Below are 20580 nucleotides of genomic sequence, written 5' to 3' on the forward strand. Positions count from 1 at the left end.
CAGAGGGTTCCAGGTGTGGCCAGGAGCAGACGGCACATTTCTATTAAGGCCCAGGTCCGCATCCTCCTTGTCACTTCTTTTTATTCCTGTTTTAATGGTTCCCCGGTTTTATTATACCTGTTTTTCAGTGGAAATAGGTAGCTTAAACATTCTTAAAAAAATCAATTCCAGCTCAAATGCCTACTTGCTTGGCGGTAACAGTCACCATTTATTGAGTTCCAATGACTTGCCAGGCATTTGCATGCATCTCCATCCCCGAAACCACCTTCAGAGAAGGCGTCACTCTCCCAGGTTTACAGACAAGGAAACCGAGGCTCAGAGGGGAGGGATATCCTGCTCAAGGTCACAAGGACTTGGAAGCGCCCACGGCAGCCCTGGCCCCCCCGGCGTGTCCCCACTCCCACCCCCTGAACCCCAGAGCCCAGCACCCTGCTCCACGAACCAAACGGGGCTCCCATCTGCCTTGTTAGGAGGGAGAGGAGGCTGAGTCAAGGTCAAAGCCAGGGAGGCCAAGAGGTGGTCGGTGACCCACAGAGTTCCATCACCCCCCACCCCAGCCCTGCCTGCAACACTCTGGGCCCCTCCCTGCCAAACCCCAAGGCTTCAGCTGGAACCACCCCAGCTTCCCGTGACCTGTGAGCCTCACCAGCAGGTTCCCCGCCGGCTGCCAGGCTGGCCTTAGCGCCTTTAACGGAGCTGTAAAGCTCCCGTTGCAAATGTCAACTCTGGGCCATTTGCTTCGCAGATTTCAATGTTCCTGTTTCTCCTCAACAAGGCAGCTCTTGCTTCTCAAAAGGAATGTGGCGTTTGATGATGTTTAAACCTACGTGAAATACAGCCAGGCGGCAACAATAAAACAGACGCGGGCCCCTGCCAGCAGGGGGACGGCTGACTGCCGGCCTCTCTCTTCCCACAAGCGCTGCAGCAGCCACCACCGAAGCTCAGCTCCTATTTTTATGGCAATTACAATGTCCGAAGAGGGGGAGGAAGCGGCGATGGGGAGGAGGAGGGTGGGTACCGCTGTACAAGGACCACTTGTTGCCTTTGGGTGTGGGGTGCGTCTGATGGGGATTCAATGAACCGAAGCAGGTGATGCCAGCCGGCCACGTCCACCCCTTGCCGCCACCCTCTCACGGCCACCCAGGCCCACTGGGGCCACCCAGGTCCACAACCAAGTACGTGATCTCTCCCAGGGGCTGCAGCCCAAGCTCCTGGCTTCCAAGTCCTCACTGGCTTCTGACACTTCCACAGGACATAAAAAGCTGCAGTCCCTCCCCTGCTCAGTATGTAAGGCACCAGGAGCCCCTCCTCCATGGCTGTGCCCGCTGGACAGCCTGCTTCCACCCAACAGCCCTCACCAAGATGCATGGTCAGCTCCCGTCCCTTTGTGTCCCCCCCGGGGACCCGCTGTGCAGATGTTCTCGGGCGCCACCCCCCCCCACAGATGGGCACCAGCGTTGTGCCAGCCCTGTCCACGGATGGAGACCCGGGGTCAGTGGGCCCTGCCGCTGCCCTCCAGGGGCTCCGGTCTAGTGGGTGGTACAGTGAGATGCTTCACTCATAAGAACAGTACTCAGCATTTACTGACCCCTCCGTGGTGTGCAAGGCACTGCAGATACTCACTCACTTTTTCCTGTTAATCTTCCCCTGGGGTGCACACTGGAAACTGAAGCCCAGAGGAGCGGCACATGGAACCAGGGTTTACCCCAGTCTATCGGTATTTTGTGAACAGCCTCCAAGGTCAGCCAGTGCTGCACCCATGGGGGCCCTCCAGCCCAGGCCAGGCCTGTCCCCACCCCCGCGAGGACAGCTGCACCCTTTCTATAAGTAATCAATCAAACTGTGGGGCGGGGGGCGGGGGGGGTGTAATTTCCCTGGTGGTCCAATGGTTGGGACTCCTTGCTTTCACTGACAGAGCAAGAGTTCGATTCCTAGTCGGGGAACTAAGATCCTACAGGTTGCTCAGTGTGGTCAGGGAAAGGGAACCACTGATGGGGTCACTGCTGCCAGCAGGGCCTGAGGAAACACCAGCAGAAATAAACTGCAAAGTAACTACATGAGTCCCAAAGGTGAGCTTCTGAAATGCAAGACGACCCCAAGGAGGAGAGAGGAGGGGAGGGCTGGTGGCTTCAGTTCTTCCAGCTCAGGCTCCGCGGAGGCCGCCAAGTGCTAACAAGACAGCTTCAGTCAACACCCCACCCCACCCCTGGGAAGGGGGACATCCCCCGGCTGGGGCTGTTCCCATGTGACGCACACACCAGTCCCAGCAGAAGCAGAGCAGAGGGTGACGGCCCTGCCCCAGAAGGGAGTGGGGCTGGCCCACCTGCCCTGTGTGTTCATGGTCTGGAGACCCCAAATCCTTCCTGACGGTCAGGAAGGGCCCTCCTCAGCCTCCGAGGGCCCAACAAGTTCTCAGCTCACCACAGGGAGCCAGGAAGGTGCTGGTGCAGCAGGCCCGGTTCCACGGAAGCAGCCACTGCAGCGGGCACAAGGCTGGCACTTCCTGGGCTTCTGCTAACCCAGATGTCATCAGGCTGAGTGCTCCCCACGAACGGTCTCCTTTCAAACCCACAACAATCCAGGACACCGGGTCCTGGAACACCTGTACCCCCATTTCACAGAAAGAAAATTGAGGCTCAGAAAGGTGAAGGAGCTTGCCTGAAGCCATACAGCCAGCGCACAGTGGAGCCAGGATTCGTGTCCAGGACCCCCAACTCCAACTGCAATGTCCTGAGTTGGAGACTCCAGAGTGGGGGCTATCTAGAGAGTGGGGGCTATCTAGAGAGTGGGAGGTAACAGGCTGGGGGGCGGGGAGCTGCATCCTTTGACTCTCTTCTAGGTCATATCAGGTCATCCTCATTGTAAGGGCTGATGCTGAAACTGAAGCGCCAATAATTTGGCCACCTGATTGCAAAGAGCCGACTCATTGGAAAAGACTCTGATGCTAGGAAAGACTGAAGGCAAAAGGAGAAGGGGGCAGCAGAGGATGAGATGGTTAGATAGATCACTGACTCAATCAACATGAGTTTGAGCAAACTCTGGGAGATAGTGGAGGACAGAGGAGCCTCGCATGCTGCAGTCTATGGGGTCATAAAGAATCAGACACAACTCAGCAACTGAATAACAACATATCTTAAAGGCTAGCCCAAGTTGGGACCAGGCCAGGTCTCACCCAGGAGCCCCCAGAGTCCAGCACTGATATGTGTGTGAGCCCGCCCTAGGGGTCTGGTGAAAGTGTTAGTTGCTCAGTCATATCTGACTCTGCGACTCCATGGACTGTAACCCACCAGGGTCTTCTGTCCATGGGATTTGATAGCTTACGGTGAACAGTGAGGGATTCGTGATCTCCGAGGAAGATCTGGCTTCAGGACCAGGGACCAGCTCTTGATCACTCAAGAGCTTTTGTGTAGCAGAGTTTTATTAAAGTAAAAAAGGACACAGAAAGTTTCTGACACAGACATCAGAAGGGGGACGGAGAGTGCCCCCCTGCTAGTTTTAGCAAGCTGTTTTATGTCTGTTAGAAAGCTGTTAATCTGATAAGAGAGCCACCTCAAGGCTGAGGGAGTTTCACCAGGCCACTCTCCTGCAATATGCAATTTTGAGATAGGATGGCATGAGGTCTGTCATCCCCCGGCCATGAAACAATAAAACAATTGATACGAATACTGGTTTGTGGAGCTATTATCAGCCTAAGGTTTGAGAAAAGGAAAAAAGTTAGTCTTAGGTGGAACCATTTTGTAGAAAGGTAAATTCCAAAGCAAACACATAGTTTCATTAACATAACTTAAGAAAAACATTTCCATTTAAAAAAAACCCGCAACGGTTACCTCAAGGTTTGAGAAAAGTTAAGTTCAGGTGGAACCAGGTGTCGTCCTAGCAACACAGAATTTTAAGACACTTGCAGCCTATTTCCTCCATTTGGAGACCCCTGGCCTCCCTGCCTGTTACCCTCTCAGATTCTCTAGGCAAGAATACTGGAGTGGGTTGCCACTCTCTCCTCCAGGGGACCTTCCTGACCCAGGGATGGAACCCGTGTCTCCTGCACTGCAGGCAGATTCTTCACCATCTGAGCCAACCAGGGAAGCCCGGGGGTCTAGAGAAGGCAGATCATCTCGACACCCCCGCAAACAGCAGTGTCTGCAGAGCTGCCTGCTGAGACAGGGAAGGGGCCCCCAGTTCCCAGGGGGACCTCTGCCTCTCAGAGCCCTTCACCTCCTAGGGACCCAGGGCACCCATGCGTTAAACGGCAGGTGAGCCACAGCCTCCTGGGGAGGCCCGAAGCCACCCGGGCAGCCCTTTGCCAAGGCGCTGGCGGATCATTCCGGGAGAGCGAGCCAAGGCCTGCAGATCCAGGCCTTTTCATGCTTGGCCAACTTAATGGTCCCCATTAATTTCAAAACACACACATTCCCACAAGCTCCGGCCTCCTCAGCTCAGTGCCCAGGGTGGAGAGCACGCTGGGGACACAGGCGGGCACACAGGTGTGGGTGAGGCCAGGCGTCCTCAAGGACAAGAGGAGCCGGGAGGAAGGAGCTCAGGGCCCCTCGGCAGGGGGTGGTGGGCGGCGGAGCCCTGTCTCCCGTTTCCTGACCGGTTGCTCCTGGTGATGGGGAGAAAAAGATACAGGAGAAAGGGCATGCTAGGGAGTGACCCTGAGCAGGTCACTGTCCCTCTCTGGGTTTCCCTACGACACTGCAACTGTCTTGGAGGCAGGTCAAGGTCACTGAGCCAGGAACCTCACCAGCAGCTGTCTCCCACTGTCCTCATCTACACGAGGACAGTCCCTTCCCTTTGACTTCTACGGCCAGAGGGGCTGTGTAGGGCCTAGGCTGGGGCAGATGACGTCCCAGAGGCCCAGGAGGGAATCACTGGTTCATCCGGTCCCTCCTGCCGTCACACCAACTCTCAAGGTCATACGATCACTCATTCATTCAACAAATGTTTACCGAAGCTCAGGACAAAGGATCATCCTGTCCAAGGTCCACAGCCCACTATCACGTTCCCTCTGGAAGGATGGGAACAATCTGACCATCAAAGGGAAACTTGGCAGAAGAGCTTGGGGGGAAAGGACCTGCCAGGATCCTCAAGTCCCGCCCATCGGCCAGAGCTCAGCTCACTGGACCAGGCCCTGCGAGCCCTCGAGGGAGTTTCAATAATTCAGGAGGGATCCATCATTTATGAATTTACGTAACCGCTTCTCGACCTTGTAGAAACGAGCCACCCTCCTCCTGCAGTGGTGGAAATCAGGCCTTGGCCCGGTCTCTGGTGTCCTGGGCTTTCTAAGGCGGGGATGGGGGGTTGCCTACCTACAGCCCACGACTCTCTGTTTGCCTCCCAGTCCACTCAACCCCTCACCCCCACCAGACTGGACCCAAAAGGAGCTTCTGAAAAAGCAAGTTCGATGACATCCCTCTCAAACCCCAAGATCAAAAGATATGAGTTTGATTCCTGGTTCGACCTTTTACCAAGCGCTTCGGCCCATGTGTGCCTCGGTCTCCTTGTCTGTAAGTGGGGGAACATGAGTGCCGGCCTCAGAAACGAGATGATATGTGCAGTGTGGGGGCAGCCCCCTGGCCCAGGGGGAACAGGCAAAGGCACGCTGCCCCCAGACCAGAAGTAGGGCTCGGTGGGGGGTGCTCAGGGCAGGCACTGGGCCACAGGATCACCACAAAGCCACAAGCGTTGCATCCCACCACAAGGCCTCACGGGGCCAATGAATCTGGACCCTTCTTTTTTGCACTGACCTGCCACCATGCCCCATCTCCACCCCACTTCTCTATGTCCCTGCAGGGAGAACAGATGACACCACACCCAACCTGGGGACTCAGATTTTTAAACCAGAAAAGAAAAAGGGACAAAGAGAAGGTAGTCCCAGCTACTCTTTAAAAAGGTTGCGGGGCGGGGGGGTGGAGGGGGGCGCATTTCCTGGAGGCTCTGGAGTCCGGCAAACCTCCCCTATCTGTGCCACTACTGTATAACTGTGTGGCATCAGGCAAGTGGCTTCAAGTCTCTGAACCTCAGTTTCTCATCAACACCATGAGGCTGATATAATAACACCAAGAGGCCAGGAGAGGTAGTATGGGGTGTGGATATACCAGAGGGAGAAGACCGTCAGCTCAGAACCCACTTTGGCTCATTCCTAGCCCCCAGAGTTTCCCCTGAGTCCCACCTCCTCACCCCTTCCTGCAAGTGCTCTCCCTTTCTCCCCCTATTATATCCTTGTCTGACTTCTGACTCAGATCCCCACTTCTTAGCTCGAGTGCTGCCTCCTCCAGGCAGCCTTCCAGATTGCCTCCCACCCCTGCAAGTGACTCCCATCCCTCAGACACTCTGCTGTCCATTTCCATTCCATTCACATGTTTCACTCTGCATTTGGGGACTGAGATTGAGTCTTTCGTAGCCCAGGGCCTACCCCAGTGCCTGGTGCATGACAGGCCTGCCATGTCCAACTGCTGAACCAATGAATGAAAAGCTACACAGGAGTTCAAATTCCAACTTGGTCACCTGCCCACCTGGGGCATGTTATCTCGTCCTCTGAGCCTCCGTTTGATCACTGAAGATGCGGATCATCCCCTGCATTGTGGGGCTACCAAGGGGTCAGCATGGTGGGTGCGGCCCGTCTCCCCTGCGCTCCCCAGGGGCCAGGGCCCAGTGAGGTCTCCAAGGCTCACAGGTTCCTGCCTGCCCTCCATGCCCGCCGTGGGGAAGTTGCTGCTGAAGGTGGGCGGCTGCGGAGGCCTGGCCAGCCGGCAAGCCTCAGCAAATACATTTAAATCTGAAGTGACAGATAAAGCGATTTACGGCGACAGTTTAGCATCAGATCACTTCCCACAAGGCAGTCGGCGTCCCTCGGCTCCCCTGCCTGCTAGTCCATCAAGGCGGTCTCTAAATCACTGGCTCGGAGTGGTGGCCCAGGGATGGCCGGGGGCCGGGCTCCTCGGGGCCCTCCAGACAGCAGCAGGAATGAAGGGAGGGCTCTGGCTGGCTTGGCGGGAGGAGGGTGATGGAAGCAGCTGGCAGATTCTCACAAATCAAAGCCCCAAGACTTAAGGAAACAGAGCACCACTTCATGCCTTATTTTAAATAAATAAGCGGCTTAAAAACCTCCCAGAGCGGCCAGCTTGTCGCTCTGAAACATGGCTTCCCACCCGTTCCGCAGGGCCCGGGCCGGCAAGCCTGGGCCCCTCAAAGGCTCCCCTGACCCCCCCGCGCCTCCCGCCACCTCCTTGCAGAATTAATTGGTCCCTGAGGCGACGCGTGGCGCTCTGTTCAGACCTCGCTTCCACTGCTTTGTCACATTATATTCTACTTAGTTGCTCTCATGCTGACTTTCCAATACTAATTCACGGGGGCCTTGCTACGTGCCGGGTGCTCGGCCCAGGGCCGGACGGGCCTGAGCGCATGTCACCCTCAGCCCCACTCTCTGGGGTGGGGCCAACGACACTCCAATCTTCAGATGGGGAAATAGAGGTTTGGAGACGCCTGACTGGAGGCCACGCATGGCCGATGGGAAGGTTAGGATCCCCAGCGAGCTCCTGGCCTCTGTGCCCATGGCCCTGGCACACCAGCCTCAGACAGCTGGGCAGTGTCTGGGGGCAGTTTGTCCCGTCAGGTCCTCAAGGCCAGAGCCAGCAACTGGACCCCGGAAGGACCTGGAAGAGGGGTCGCCCTGTGTGCCAGGACACCTCCTGCCTGAGACTCGGCTGTCTGCCAGGACGTAGGGGCCCACAAGCATGGGCTTGGTTTGCTGGGAACTTCGAGGGCATGGAAGGGACCCTCTCAAAGTCACACTGCCTTCTCTCACAGTCCTCTCCCATCTCGTGGCAAAGGGAAGACATGAACACTCCAGAAGCCGATGCACCTCCCCTCCCCGGGTTCGGGGGGTGGAACCCCCAGACCTGAGCTTTCTCCGGAGGAGATGCCAGCCTGGTTCTCCCCACATGCAGCTGGGGGACGTGGCCCAAGCTGGAGAGGCAGGCGCCGCCCTGGAGAATGTGGGCTGCAGGAGCTCTCTGGCTTATCTGGTCAGCATGGCAGACCAATTTAATTAAGATGGATGCCGTGTGCCCCCGTGGACAGGAGCCATGGCCAGCGCAGATGGCCAGAGCCCCAGACTCTCTCCAGGCTCTGCCCGAGCAAGTGGCCTCGGCTGGCAGCCACTGGGGCAAGTCCCAGGAGGGCCTGGGGGCCTGCGCTGCACTAGGCGGGGTTGAGGGGGTTTGGCCCTGTCCCCCGGGACCTGCCACCCGCCAGGCACACGCCCTCCTACTCAGCCCCAGCTCCCTCCATCTACCACATAACGTACAACAGTGTGACACACACAACAAACCACACACGCGCCTCTGCTATCACAGATGCACACACAGCACAAACACCCCAATCACACATCATCCGCCAACAGAGGGGCGTGAACACCAGTCCTGGACTTCAGATGCCAGGGGAACATTTGGGAAGCAGTCTGACTCTCCAAAGTCCTGAGAGAGGCCGTGGGTGGAGCCCCTCTGTGGGGAGGGGAGGAGTGAAGAGGGCAGGCAGGGAGGACACCCAGGGTCCCCCCTAGGGAAGGGCTGGAGACCGCCCCCTCCCCCCGGGGGCCACAGCTCTTCAGGGTGGAGGGGGCTCCGCGGGTGCGACCCCTTTCTCTCACAGGCCCTTTCCACCCCCCCGCAGGCCTCCCCCACCACGGTCCCCGCAGCTGGAGCAAGGCCCAGGCAGGATGGCATCTTCCCCACCCTTCCCCATCTGGCCTCGGGGACAAAGAGAGACGCCCCCGAGCCCACCCCCGCAGAAAATCCAGAAGCTCCACAGCAGACCTCAAGCCCCCAGCCCTGTCCGACCCAGACAGCTCCCCATAGGCCACCGATTCCAGCGGGGCCAACACTGCCCTTGACTTCAAAAATAAAAATTTAAAAATTCCCACCCCGAGATAATTGCTAGGCTCCTTTTGCTCATTGTGGCGGCTCGGCAGTCGGCACTGAGAAGCAATTATTCACGGCTAATGAGTATAATCAAGTCAAATAGAATTTAATGGACACGTATTCTCTTCCTGCTTGAAACTTTACATATGAATTAAGCACATATGGGTTTCACGAGGCACAGACCAGATTTATGCAGCCCCGAAAAGCCCCGTGTTGCCGCGACTTTTATTCCGCTAATAAACAGGCTGATTTATGGGCTCTGGGGGGCGCGGGAACCGCGATCTCTGCTGCCCCCTGGTGGGCGGCGGCCGCAGGCTGCGCCAAGGCTCAGGGAGGATGCTGGAGGGTCCCCAAACCACCAAGGACCCCTGAGATCCCATCAGAGCCAAGGCCACTCAAACGCCCGCCAGGAAGACCTGGAGGGAGGGTCTGCAGGGGACGCCGGCTCTGCGTGGGAGCTCTGCTGCGTGAGCATCACAGTTCATGAGGATCAGCTCCTAACAGGGTTCCCACCACCCCCATCATGCAAGCCAGCAGGTCCACGGAGAAGGCGAGTCTCCAGACAGGTGTGGCAAACACTGTCGGCCCCCAGTCCTGGAGAATCAAACGAAGCCAGGGCCAAAGTGCTTTCCGGAGAGCGCGAGAGGCCGACAGAGCCGCTGCCCTCGGAGTCTGGCCAGGCACGGGGCACGGGAAAGAGCCATTAATCATTCCTACAACCTCTAGCAGACTCCAGAGCCCCCAGCCCGCTCTCTCTGCCTCCCACCAACACCCTGCCTTGGTCCCCACACCCTCCTTCCCGCCGCCAACCATCCACCTGGCTGCAAAGGAGCTGATAAGACATCCCACTTTTCCCTCTGGCTGCTTTGCAGCTCAGAAAGAAAGACATGATGTTGGCCAAAAAGTTCACTCCGGTTTTTCCGTAAGTTGTTACGGAAAAAAAGTTTTTGGCTAACCTATCTGAGCAAACTCCAGGAGGCAGTGAAGGATAGGGAAGCCTGGCGTGCTGCAGTCCATGGGGTCGCAGAGAGTCAGACACGACATAGTGATGGAACCAGAACATCAGCGGGGCACCTCTCACACCCTTGCCAGTGACTGCAGGGCCAAGGGCAGTAGGAAAGGCAGCCTCACAGGCCTGTGGCGCTGTCCCCTCAGCCGGGGCCCCACGGCTTGGTCCTTCCACCCCAGGCCAGCCCTCCAGGGTCCAGGCAGCAAAAAGGACCCTTCTCCTCTGGGCCACTATGACTTGTCTTGTCTTGGCCCTGAGTCCCCCAGATGGAGACCTCCCTGCCACCCACCATCCAAGTGGCCCGAGAGAAACACACCAAGAGCAATGCGACCGCCGCTGCTCTGAGTCAGAACTCCTGCCTTCCCGTGACTGGTCGCCTGTGCGCTGAGACAGGCAATATGGGGGTAAGAGACACCCCTGTGGCCACACAGGTCTGCGAACGTCAGCGAGGAGACACAGCAACGCCACTGCCGGAAGGACAGCCCGGCCACCGACACGCAGGCGCCGAGGGGCCGAGCTCCCCCTCTCCCCGGGCCTCTCCAGCCCTGTCACTTAGCCAGCGCAGCATGGACACCACCAAGACCCAGGGTCACTCGGCCACTCCACACCCCGGCCAGCTCTGGGGCCCGCCAGTGGCTGCAAGCCCAAGGGTGAGACAGAGGAGATTCAGGACACTCCTGGGGTGCCCGAGACTGCGCAGCCGGGTGTGGGGGCTCATACAGCGGAGGTTCCCTATGAGTCGAAGTCCAAGACAAGAGGGTCCGCACAGGTCTGCAAACCTTTCTCTAACAAGGAGGCTCCTTCCTGTGCCGCCTGGTACCCACAGTTGGGGGGGAGGGGGGTACAGCCCCCACTTGCCCTTGTCCCGTGAACCATCTGAGTACCCACTGGACTTGACCGCCCCCTGACACCGCACTCCTGACCTCAGCCAGACAAACACCACCTGGAAGGATTACAACCACCTTTCTCCTGCTCCCGAGTGGGAGAGAAACAGCAGACTCCTCAACGCATCACCATAAATGGCCAAGCCAACAAGAGCCGCTGCAGGAAACCAAGCAGGGGTGCAGGGGCCTCTGCCCCCCACCCCTCCCCCGATACACTCCCCAACATGCTCCCTCGCCTGCCCCCCGTTCAGAGCGGGGCTGGGTGGGCAGCAGGCGGAGGAAGGAAAGCAGTGCTCGGGGCCATCTGCAGTCCCCGAGGGTGGACCACCCCCTCTGGCCTCCGCCTTCCTGGCAGGGCTGCCCGGCGCGATTCCAGCCCAGCTCTCTCCCTTCCTGGCCGCTAATGGGTCTCAGAGCTTCGAGGCAGCTCAGCCAAGGTGTCCCTGACACGGCGGGTCAGGCTTTCCACGGGGAGAGGCGTCCACACGGCCGACTCTCTGGGTTCTGCGGCGCCAGCGGGCCACCCTCAACCGGCCACCAGAGCCTCACTGGAGCCAGGTGGCGTCCGCGTGGGCCCGGCACAGGGACGAGGCGGCCGCCCAGGTCTCGGACTCGGGCCCGGCCCGAAGGCCCCACTCACCGGCGTTGACGATGGCGTCCACCTCCAGCTTGGTGATGTCACCTCGGAACAGGGAGATCTTCTCGTTGAGCTGCTTGTCCTTCTTATACTTGGGTTCCTCCACCTTCACGGTCACCCCTGGAACAAGCAAAGGCCGAGGGGTGCTCACGGGGAGGCCCCCACGGCGGAGCGAGCCACCAGGGACCCCTGATCAGGCAAGCGCCCACCCTCCAGAGGCAGGGTGCCTCGTGGGGACCGATGACCCGATTGAGGACAGCCCACACTGACCAAGCACCTGCTGTGTGCAGCACACACTCGTCTCCCTGGATCTTCACAGCAATGCCACACACAGGTACGGCAGCCATGCCATCCACCCCCGTTTCACACACTGGGTCACCCAGACCTGAGGCTTCCCAGGTGGCTCAGTGGTACCGAATCTGCCTGCCAACGCAGGAGAGGAGGGTTCCATCCCTGGGTCGGGAAGATCCCCCGGAAGAGGAAACGGCAAACTACTCCAGTGTTCTTGCCTGGGCAGCCTCATGGACAGAGGAGCCATGGACTGGTGGGCTACAGTCCATGGTGTCGCAAAAGAGTCGGACACGACTTCGCGACTAAATAACAGACAGTTGAGACGTGGGAGCATGGCGGGACTTGGCCCAGGTTCCCGGTCACCAGGTCTGCAGCACGCAGGGCCAAGGTCCTCATGAGGACGCTGCCCTGCAGGCCGCGACACCAAGCCGGGCAAATCCCGGCTCTGGCAGCCATGGCACCGTGCGTCTGAGGCTCAGCTTCCCAATGACGTAACGGGGATCAAAACCAAACCATGGACCTCCCTGGGGTTCCGGCGGCTAAGACGCCGCACACCCAGTGCAGGGGGCCCGGGTGCAATCCCTAATCAGGGAACTAGATCTCGAATGTTGCAACTAAGATTTTGCACTAAAGCTGAAACTGAAGACCCCCCAGGCCGCAAAGAAGACCTGGTGCAGCCAAACAGATAAATACTTTTTTAAGAAAGAAAGAAATCATTTTCAACAAACTACCAAACCTGCCTCAAGCTGTGTTAAGAATGAAAAGAGGTGACACTTCAAAGTGCCCCGTGCAGAGCAAGCACTCATAAATGCCGCCACCCTTCTTCTCTTTGGCCTTGTCTGGACGATACTCCCCAGACAAGGGTCTGAAGGGACCACACCACACCCAGCCAGCTGGGTCCCCAGCGCAGGGCCTACCTTTTGCCGTCTCCTTCCAGGTTGGGATCTTCTTCAGCCTGACAAAGTCCCGGCAGAAGTAATGTTCCTCCCGTTGCTTGTCACTCAGGCCCTTCAGAAATGCTGCAGCGGGATGGGGCGGGAGAGTCAGGCGGGTGGGGAGGGGAGCAGTCCAGGGGGCCTCCCCACCGCCCACAGGTCTCCTGTCCCCCGTCCAGGGAAGGCTCGCCTCGTCCAAGGATGCAAAGCAGCCCCGCGCATTCATCCTCCCTCAAACTCCCGGGGAGGGCATGCGGGAGGCGGGTCCCCTGGAAGATCTTGCCCTGCCCCCTTTGTTAGGAAGGGAAATTGAGGCCCTTGGAGATGGAAGGTGTCTCTCAGGGGTTCAGAATTAAACTCTGCCAATTGCCAGCTGCTGCCACACCTCTGAGCCCCTAGTATCCTCATGTATAGAATGGGGATTAAGACAGCCCTTGCAGAGTGATTTCAAGCTTACTCATACATGCCAAGGCCAGGCAGGTTGGTGGCACTGAGTCAGTTACATCATCAACCAGTTACATCATCATTGCTGTTATGTGTAGGCAGCGGGACACAGGGAACCAGGACAACCGTCCTCCTCACAGGCCGGCAGAACCAAGCAGGTGTGGAGCCTGTTTGCGGCATGCCCCTGCATTGCCAGAGGGCTCCCCACCGACAGATGCCCGGCTGGGGTCTCCCCCAGCTTGAACCAAGGGCGTGGCTGGAATTGTCCCCATTTTACAGGTGAGGAAATGGGCCCAGGGAGGTTAGGAGGCCACCTGTGGTCAGACAGCTAGTGACTTGAAGCTGGGCCCTCCTCATCCGCTCACAGACTCTGGGTCCGCCCAGGCTGGTTCCCCTGCTGGGCCTGGCCTTCCCTTTGGGCGGCACCAGGCCGGGGAGCCGCGGTCCAGGCTTGCGGCTCGTGGGCTCCCCCTGCCGGCCTAAGGCCACCAGGGCAGCCGGGCTCAGTCCAACCTGCTCCCCTCCACCACTCCATCCAGGCTCTGCCTCTCCCTGGCAGTTTGAACACAGATCAGTCAGCTAACAGGCATTTACTGAGCTCCCACCACGCACCAAGGCTTCCAAGGTGGTGCTAGGGATAAAGAACCCAATGCAGGAGACAGAAGAGGCGTGGGTTTGATCCCTGGGTTTGAAAGATCCCCTGGAGAAGGAAATGGCAACCTACTCCAGTATTCCTGTCTGGAGAATCCCATGGACAGAGGAGCCTTGTGGGCTACAGACCACAGGGTCACAAAGAGCCGGGCCCAACTGAAGCAGCTTAGCACGCACACACGAACCACACACCAAGCCTGGGAGGCAAGGTGAGGTCTGGGGCCTGACTGAGCAGAGGGCAGGCTGGATCAGCCTCCTGGAAGAGGTGCCCCCAGTGTCTCCGGTCTGCCCCGGGAGCTGCAAATCACTGGAGAAAACTCCCACCAACCGAGCAGACGCTCCCTCTAAATTCTCCATCTCCCCCAGGTGGCCACGGCAGCTGCTGCTTTGGAAGTGGGTCCCCCCTCCCCCTCTCCCTCTTCAAGCCTCCTCCACTTGTCCTCCCAGCTATGGGGTGCCGCCTCCTCACACACACACACACACACCTGCCCACATCTCGTTCTCCCTCTCTCGGGTCACTGGGCACAAAGGTCCATCCTCCTAGCTGATGCTGCCCAGCTCACCTCCCAAGGACTCCTCCTGCGCTCCCCCTCCACCAGGCTGTCCTCAAACACCGTCTCCTGTACCCGCTGTGAAAACAGAACCCTCCCTCGATGCTGCATGCCACACACTGTAGCTGCGGCCTCGTTTCTCTGCCCCTCTCCTCCACTGCCTACGTTCTGTCTCCACGTCCTCCTCCCCCCCAACCCCACCTCTCCGTCAAGGCCAAGGTCAGAGGCACCATGCCGGCCGCTTGAACTCACTCAGTGGCCCTTCCCGGCCTCCCCTGTGTGCTCAGCACCCCGACCCCTTCTTCCCTCTCTGGACCCCGCCTCCTGGCCCCAGGCGGCTCCCTGGCCCTCCACAGCCTCCTTGTGGCCTCCCTTCTTCCTTAATCCACACCCTCTCCTTGGGTTTTATTTTCTTTTAAAGATTCTTTTTTTTCTTATGTAGACCATTTTAAAGTCTTTGCTGAGTCTGTTACAATATCATTTCTGGCATTTTTGAAAAATGTTTTGGCTTTCTGGCCCTAAGGCATGTGAGATCTTAGTTCAAGGATGGAACCCACACACACCCCTGCACTGGAAGGCCAAGTCCCAACCACTAGACCACCAAGGAAGTCTCTCTCCCACGGTCTTCACGGCAGTTCCATGCATTCCAAATCCCAGGGTGCATCTCCAGCTTCTCATCTCTTCTGAGCATCTGCCCCCCAAGTCCTGCAGCCTGCCCTCATCCCCAAATTCTCTGCATGCAGAACTGAACCTCAGACCCCTCCGTCCTTCCTGCCTTCTCAGTGGATGGGCCCCAGACTTTGCTGGGGCCCCCAACCAGGGATCTTTCCTTTCTCCTCCTTCCCCCTTCCACCCATCTGCTGACTGTCAGATTTATTCCCACAATGCCACGGAAACCAGGCCTTCTGCTTATCCCCTCCAGGGCCAAGCCTCCATCATTAACTGCTCCCAAGTGCCTTCCGGAAGCCCCCACTCCCAGCTGACTCCCGGCGCCCACCCTGACACAGCAGCCCAGAGGTCTCAGGAACAGAAGTCAGAAGCCGTCTCTCGGTGCAAAGCTCAGCTCAAACTCCAGGTCCTTACCCGTGCTTGAGAGCCTGCCTCTGCCCCCAACCTCCTCCTGTGATACCCTCCCGACCGCACTTCAGCGCTGAGCCTTCCAGTGCCCCCAGCAGCCAAGCTGTGGCCTGCCTCAGGGCCTTTGTGCCTGCCGTGCCTCCCGCCTGGTCTTCCTTTACTGCCCCCTCATCCTGGCCCTGCCCCTCCCCAGAACAATTGCCTGCCCTACCATCTGTGTTCTGCTTGACCCTGGCCGTATGCGGACCTGTCGTATTTATGCTGGATTCCCAGCACCAGCATGTAAGGCACGTGTGAGGGTCCCTGGGGTGAATCAGTGAACCAAGGATCTGAGACCTGAAGGCTGAGGGCAAGTTTGCTAAGAGGACAGGGTCTTCTGGGAGGAGGGGAGCAGCATGTTCAAAAGCCTTGAGATAGGAGAGAGCTTTTGCATGGGGAAATGGAGCGAGATCTAGAACAGCTGGACTGGAGAGCAAAAGCTGGGCTGTGGTTGCCTCCCCAGCTTCTCCTAGGCCCGCGCTGGCCCAGGGCCCGGCCGTGCAGGGGCTTCCACTCCGCTCTTGCTCCTTGGTCCCCCAGGTTTGGGCTCATGCCCCCCGATTGTCGTGTTCAGGGGCAAGGCGCTCACCCTCTCAGCCTCAGTTTTCTCATCTCTAGAATAGGGGCAAGGAAGGCCCTCCCCAGCACCCAAGCTTGCTGTGAGCGAGAAGGTGACTGTGAAAACGCAGAGGAAGCCATACACACATCAGACACACTCACTTCCTCCCAGGAGTGAGATCTGCTGCTGCTGCTGCTCAGTCGCCAAGTCCTGTCTGACTCCTTGCGACCCCGTGGACTGTAGTCCGCCAGGCTCCTCTGTCCATGGACTTCTCCAGGCAAGAATGCTGGAGTGGGTTGCCATTCCCTTCACGGGACCTTCCTAACCCAGGGATCGAAGCCAAGTCTCCTGCATTGCAGGCAGATTCTTTACCACCTGAGCCACCAGGAAAGCCCTTTTAAGTTACTTGGGTCCCATATTTGTCATCTTGCACAACTGTGACCAAAGACCCCCTCGGAGGTCTCAGGGTACCAGTACTCACAGCCGGCTGGACTGTGGCCAATGAAAGCCCATGCTGTGACACCGGAGGGGCTGGTCCAAGGTGACCCCACAGGACTCCCACAGCAGAGTTCCTCCAGCTGGGGCAGCCTCAGGCACCCGGAGATGGCTCGTGTCCCCTAGCAGACACCATCTGGCAGAGACCACCACCTTGCTTTACAAAAGCAGCTGAGCGATCGACCCTGGTCACAGGCAAGCAGAAGGATCCCAGGGCAGGACCCGGCCCAGGGCTCTGTCCTGCACTGTCCTCCCCACTACCCGGGGCCTGCTCTGAGTGACCCCCAGCCCCCACAGCACCCCCCCCTCTCCAGCAAAGACCAAAACATGGCTCTGCTTCCCAGAGACGGCCAAAGAAGACCGCCAGAGCTGCCTGCATGGCCACCGGTGGTCTAGGTACCAGCCCTGGGGACACCTGTCAGCCTGCCCTCCCGGCCTGTGGTCCCCAAGTGCACACCTCCTGGGGCCCGTGTGCGGGGTGCCACGTCCTCATTCATCTCCAGAGGAAAGTGGCGACCCGGAGGAGTTACAGGCGGTGCTAGTTTGGTTTATGGGAGAGAAGCCAGCTGAGGACCCGAGCACTGTCTTCAGGGCCTCGGCTTCACCTGCCAGGGGGGCTGCCCCCAGGCTCCCCCGACTCGCTCCAGGAGAAGCAGGACCCTAGGGTGGGCATGTGCCCCACGCATGTCTTTTTCTTAATATATATTTGAATGTATTGGGCTGTGCTGGGTCTTTGTTGCGGCATGTGGGATCTAGTTCCCTGCCCAAAGACCGAACCCAGGTCCCCTGCTTTGGGAGCAAGAAGTCTTACCCACTGGACCACCAGGGAAGTCCCGCCCCACGCATTTCTGACACACACTACCTCCCTCTGCCAGAAGCACAGGTGCAGACTTAAAGCACAAGTGAATTTTATTTTTCTTATAAAAGATGTACAACATACGCTTTAATTTTCTTTCTTTTTTGGAGAGGCGAGAGTATTTCACAGCTCAGTGAGACAAGTGCTGGAAAAAAGATGTTTGCAGTAAAGTTTGATGGGGAGGTCTGACCCCAGACAAAGCTTTCAGCAGCTCCCAGGCACGAAAGCTGAGCTGGAGGAAGCAGGTTGTGCCAGAGCCATAAAGTGCAGTGGGTGAACAGGAATTCAATGATGTGTTTTAAGAAGTGTCTTTATGGTGCTTCCCAGCGGTGTTTGGAAAGGTTGAGGGTGGGCTGGTGAGCGCCTTCTCTTCTGGAGAAGGCCAGGTGGGCAGGGCTGATGAGGGTTGGGCTCTGGGAACCCTGCAGCAGGGGCATTAGTCACCCAGGGTCCCCGTCCCCGGAGAGCAGGTGCTCGTCAAAGCCTGTGGCACGAGCACGGGGAGACAGCACAGGCACCCTGGAGCTTTTCCACCCTCCCAGGCCCCCCTCCGCCCCCTGCACGGGGCTGTGCCAAGGCTGCTTTCCCAGAACAGGCAGGTGGGAGAAGCCCCCCAATTCCCAGGTGTGCCTGGAAACATTCCCAGTTCAGCAGTCAAATCAGATAAATCATCCGTTCTGCGTGAAAGCCCACAGGGGTTGAAATCAGTCTTTGCCCTGCCCTGTGCAGACAGGCTGGAATACATGGGCCCTATCCTGAGCCCCCAGGGAGAGGGAGCGGGTCAGGGCTCTAGACCGCGGCAGAGGCAAGTTTACATAAGCCCAGTGTCGCCAGGGCCAGAACAGAGCAGAGAGGAGACAGACGTGAGGGGTGACAAGGAAGGGGGGCTGCTGGGGACCCTTTGGCTGCTGTGTACAAAACGGTTTCTAACGTGATCCTAGCACAACTTACAAATCAGGTGCTGTTGGTCCCACTTTCCAGATGAGGAAGCTGAGGCTCAGGGAACATGGAAGCAGTGATGCTGGGGCTTGCCATGTCTGATGACACCAATGTCCATTCTCTTTTTAGCACACAGCTCCGCCCCTACTGCAGGCCAGAAGGGACCTGCTCTTCCTCTGGAGGCCAGGCCCCTCCTGTGGTGACAAAGCCCCCGGGGCCTGACCTTAAGGCCCCTCACACCCACAACACCTTACAGAAGGACTGTTTCCACACTCTTTGTGATGAAAAGGCATAACCTGGGGTAGGGGTAATGAGGCAACCTAGAACTGAGGGAATTAAGGTAAAGGAATTAACCTCTGGCCAGTGAAATTCGATATTGCAGAGGTCTCTCAAAGAGACTGAATGTCTCCTGGGCAGGAAGATCCAGCCTGATGGTATTTACTTAACTAGAGAGAAAACAGGTCCATACAAGTGGGCTGTCAGCCTAAAGCCAAAACAAAGAAAAGCACAGAACCCAGGCAGAATGTGGCCATCTGTCCACAGGACCCATTGGGCCATGAACTGAGGCTGTTGCACTTGAGGCCCAGAGCAGACATTCAGCACTGCATTTGGACTGAAACACTGAGCAACTGCCCAAGGAAGGTAGGTAGGTGTGCTCAGGACAGCGGGATCAGCTTCCAAATCATTCAACCATCTCCCTAGTTGAGAACACATGCTGCTGAACAAACTTAAGACTACAACTTGGCTTCTAACATTGTGGTGCTGGAGAAGACTCTTGAGAATCCTTTGGATTGCAAGGAGATCCAACCAGTCAATCCTAAAGGAAATCAAACCTGGATATTCATTGGAAGGACAGATGCTGAAGCTGAAGCTCAGCTTTGGCCACCTGATGATTAATTCCAGTGAGTTCCAGAGCCAACTCACTGAAAAAGACACTGATGCTGGGAATGATTGAGGGCAGGAGAAGAGGGTGGCAGAGGATGAGATAGTTAGATAGCATCGCCAACTCAATGGACATGAATTTGAACAAACCTCAGGTGACACTGATGGACAGGGAAGCCTGACGTGCTGCAGTCCATGGGGTCGCAAAGAGTCAGACATGACTTAGCAACAACAATGGCTTTTCCACAGGGAGAGGAGGCCCTGCCCAGGCGCACATGAGTTTCCAGATCCGCTGCTATTATACTTCCCACCATGAACTGCACTTCAACCCTTTGAACTATACATTAGTCTCCAGTGAGTTTGGTGACTATGTGCCAGTCTTTGAGAGAGGATCATCTCAGGCACAGACAAGCGTTTAGCCACCTATGTAGGTATATCCCCAAAAGAAAGGCAAGCACGTGTCCATCAAAGACACGTGCAAGGATATTCAGAGCAGCTTTATTCCCAAATGTCCCAAACTGGAAACCAAATGGCCATCAACAAGGAGACTGCACATACAAACTGTGGCACACCATGGAATATCACCCAGCAATAAGAAAGAGCGAACTGCTGGTACAGCCAACAATGTGGACGAATCACACAGACATTGAAACTGTACACATTGTGTGTATGCCTCTAGTGATACAAAGTTCAAAAGAAAACCAAATGAAGAGACAGAAGAAGGATTAGCTGTAAGGGATACTGAGTGGAAAGAGGCTCTAAGGAACCTTCCGGGGCAATGGTAATGTTCTACCTATTGACCAGAGAAGTGGCTGCATAGCTGGATACCTACGTAAAAGTACACTGATTGTAGGAATTCCCTGGCAGTCCAGTGGTGAGGGGGCTTTCCCAGCGGCTCAGTGGTAAAGAATCTGCCTGCAGTGCAGGAGCTACAGGAGATGTGGGTTTGGTTCCTGGGTCAGGAAGATCCCCTGGAGGAGGGCATGGCAACCCACTCCAGTCTTCTTGCCTGGAACATCATCATGGACAGAGGAGCCTGGCGGGCTAAAGTCCATGGGGTCACAAAGAGTCAGACACGACTGAGCAACTTAACACATACATACACCAGTGGTTAAGACCCGGCTCTTTCACTGCCCTGGACCCAGGTTCAATCCCTGGTCAGGGAACTAAGATCTCACAAGCCATGCAGCCAAAAAATAAAGAGTACACACACACACACACACAAAAAGTACACTGACTGTACACTTAAGGTCTGTACACTTGATGTACTTTGCTGTACGGTATAACTCAGCTGAACATGTACATGGAATGGAATGAACAAATAGTGTGGGGATCTTCCAGGATCAAAGCTTCTTCGGGAGTTCCCTGGTGGCCTATTGGTTAGGATTCTGGGCTTTCACTACCATGGCCTGG

The 20580-nt window shown here is 57.3% G+C and overlaps 1 protein-coding gene across 2 annotated transcripts in view; it reads right to left on the reverse strand.

Annotated features, from left to right (window-relative positions):
- MACROD1 (mono-ADP ribosylhydrolase 1) overlaps window positions 1-20580 on the reverse strand; it is a 152816-nt gene that overhangs the window by 129471 nt on the left and 2765 nt on the right. For both annotated transcript variants that reach the window (XM_043452609.1, XM_043452610.1), the window contains exons 2-3: window positions 12657-12758; window positions 11452-11568 (exon numbers count right to left, since the gene is read on the reverse strand). In XM_043452609.1, the coding sequence (XP_043308544.1) occupies window positions 11452-11568; window positions 12657-12758 (219 nt within the window). The remainder of the gene's footprint in view (window positions 1-11451; window positions 11569-12656; window positions 12759-20580) is intronic.

Source organism: Cervus canadensis, chromosome 29 (genome assembly GCF_019320065.1).
Source record: "Cervus canadensis isolate Bull #8, Minnesota chromosome 29, ASM1932006v1, whole genome shotgun sequence".
NCBI lineage: Eukaryota > Metazoa > Chordata > Mammalia > Artiodactyla > Cervidae > Cervus > Cervus canadensis.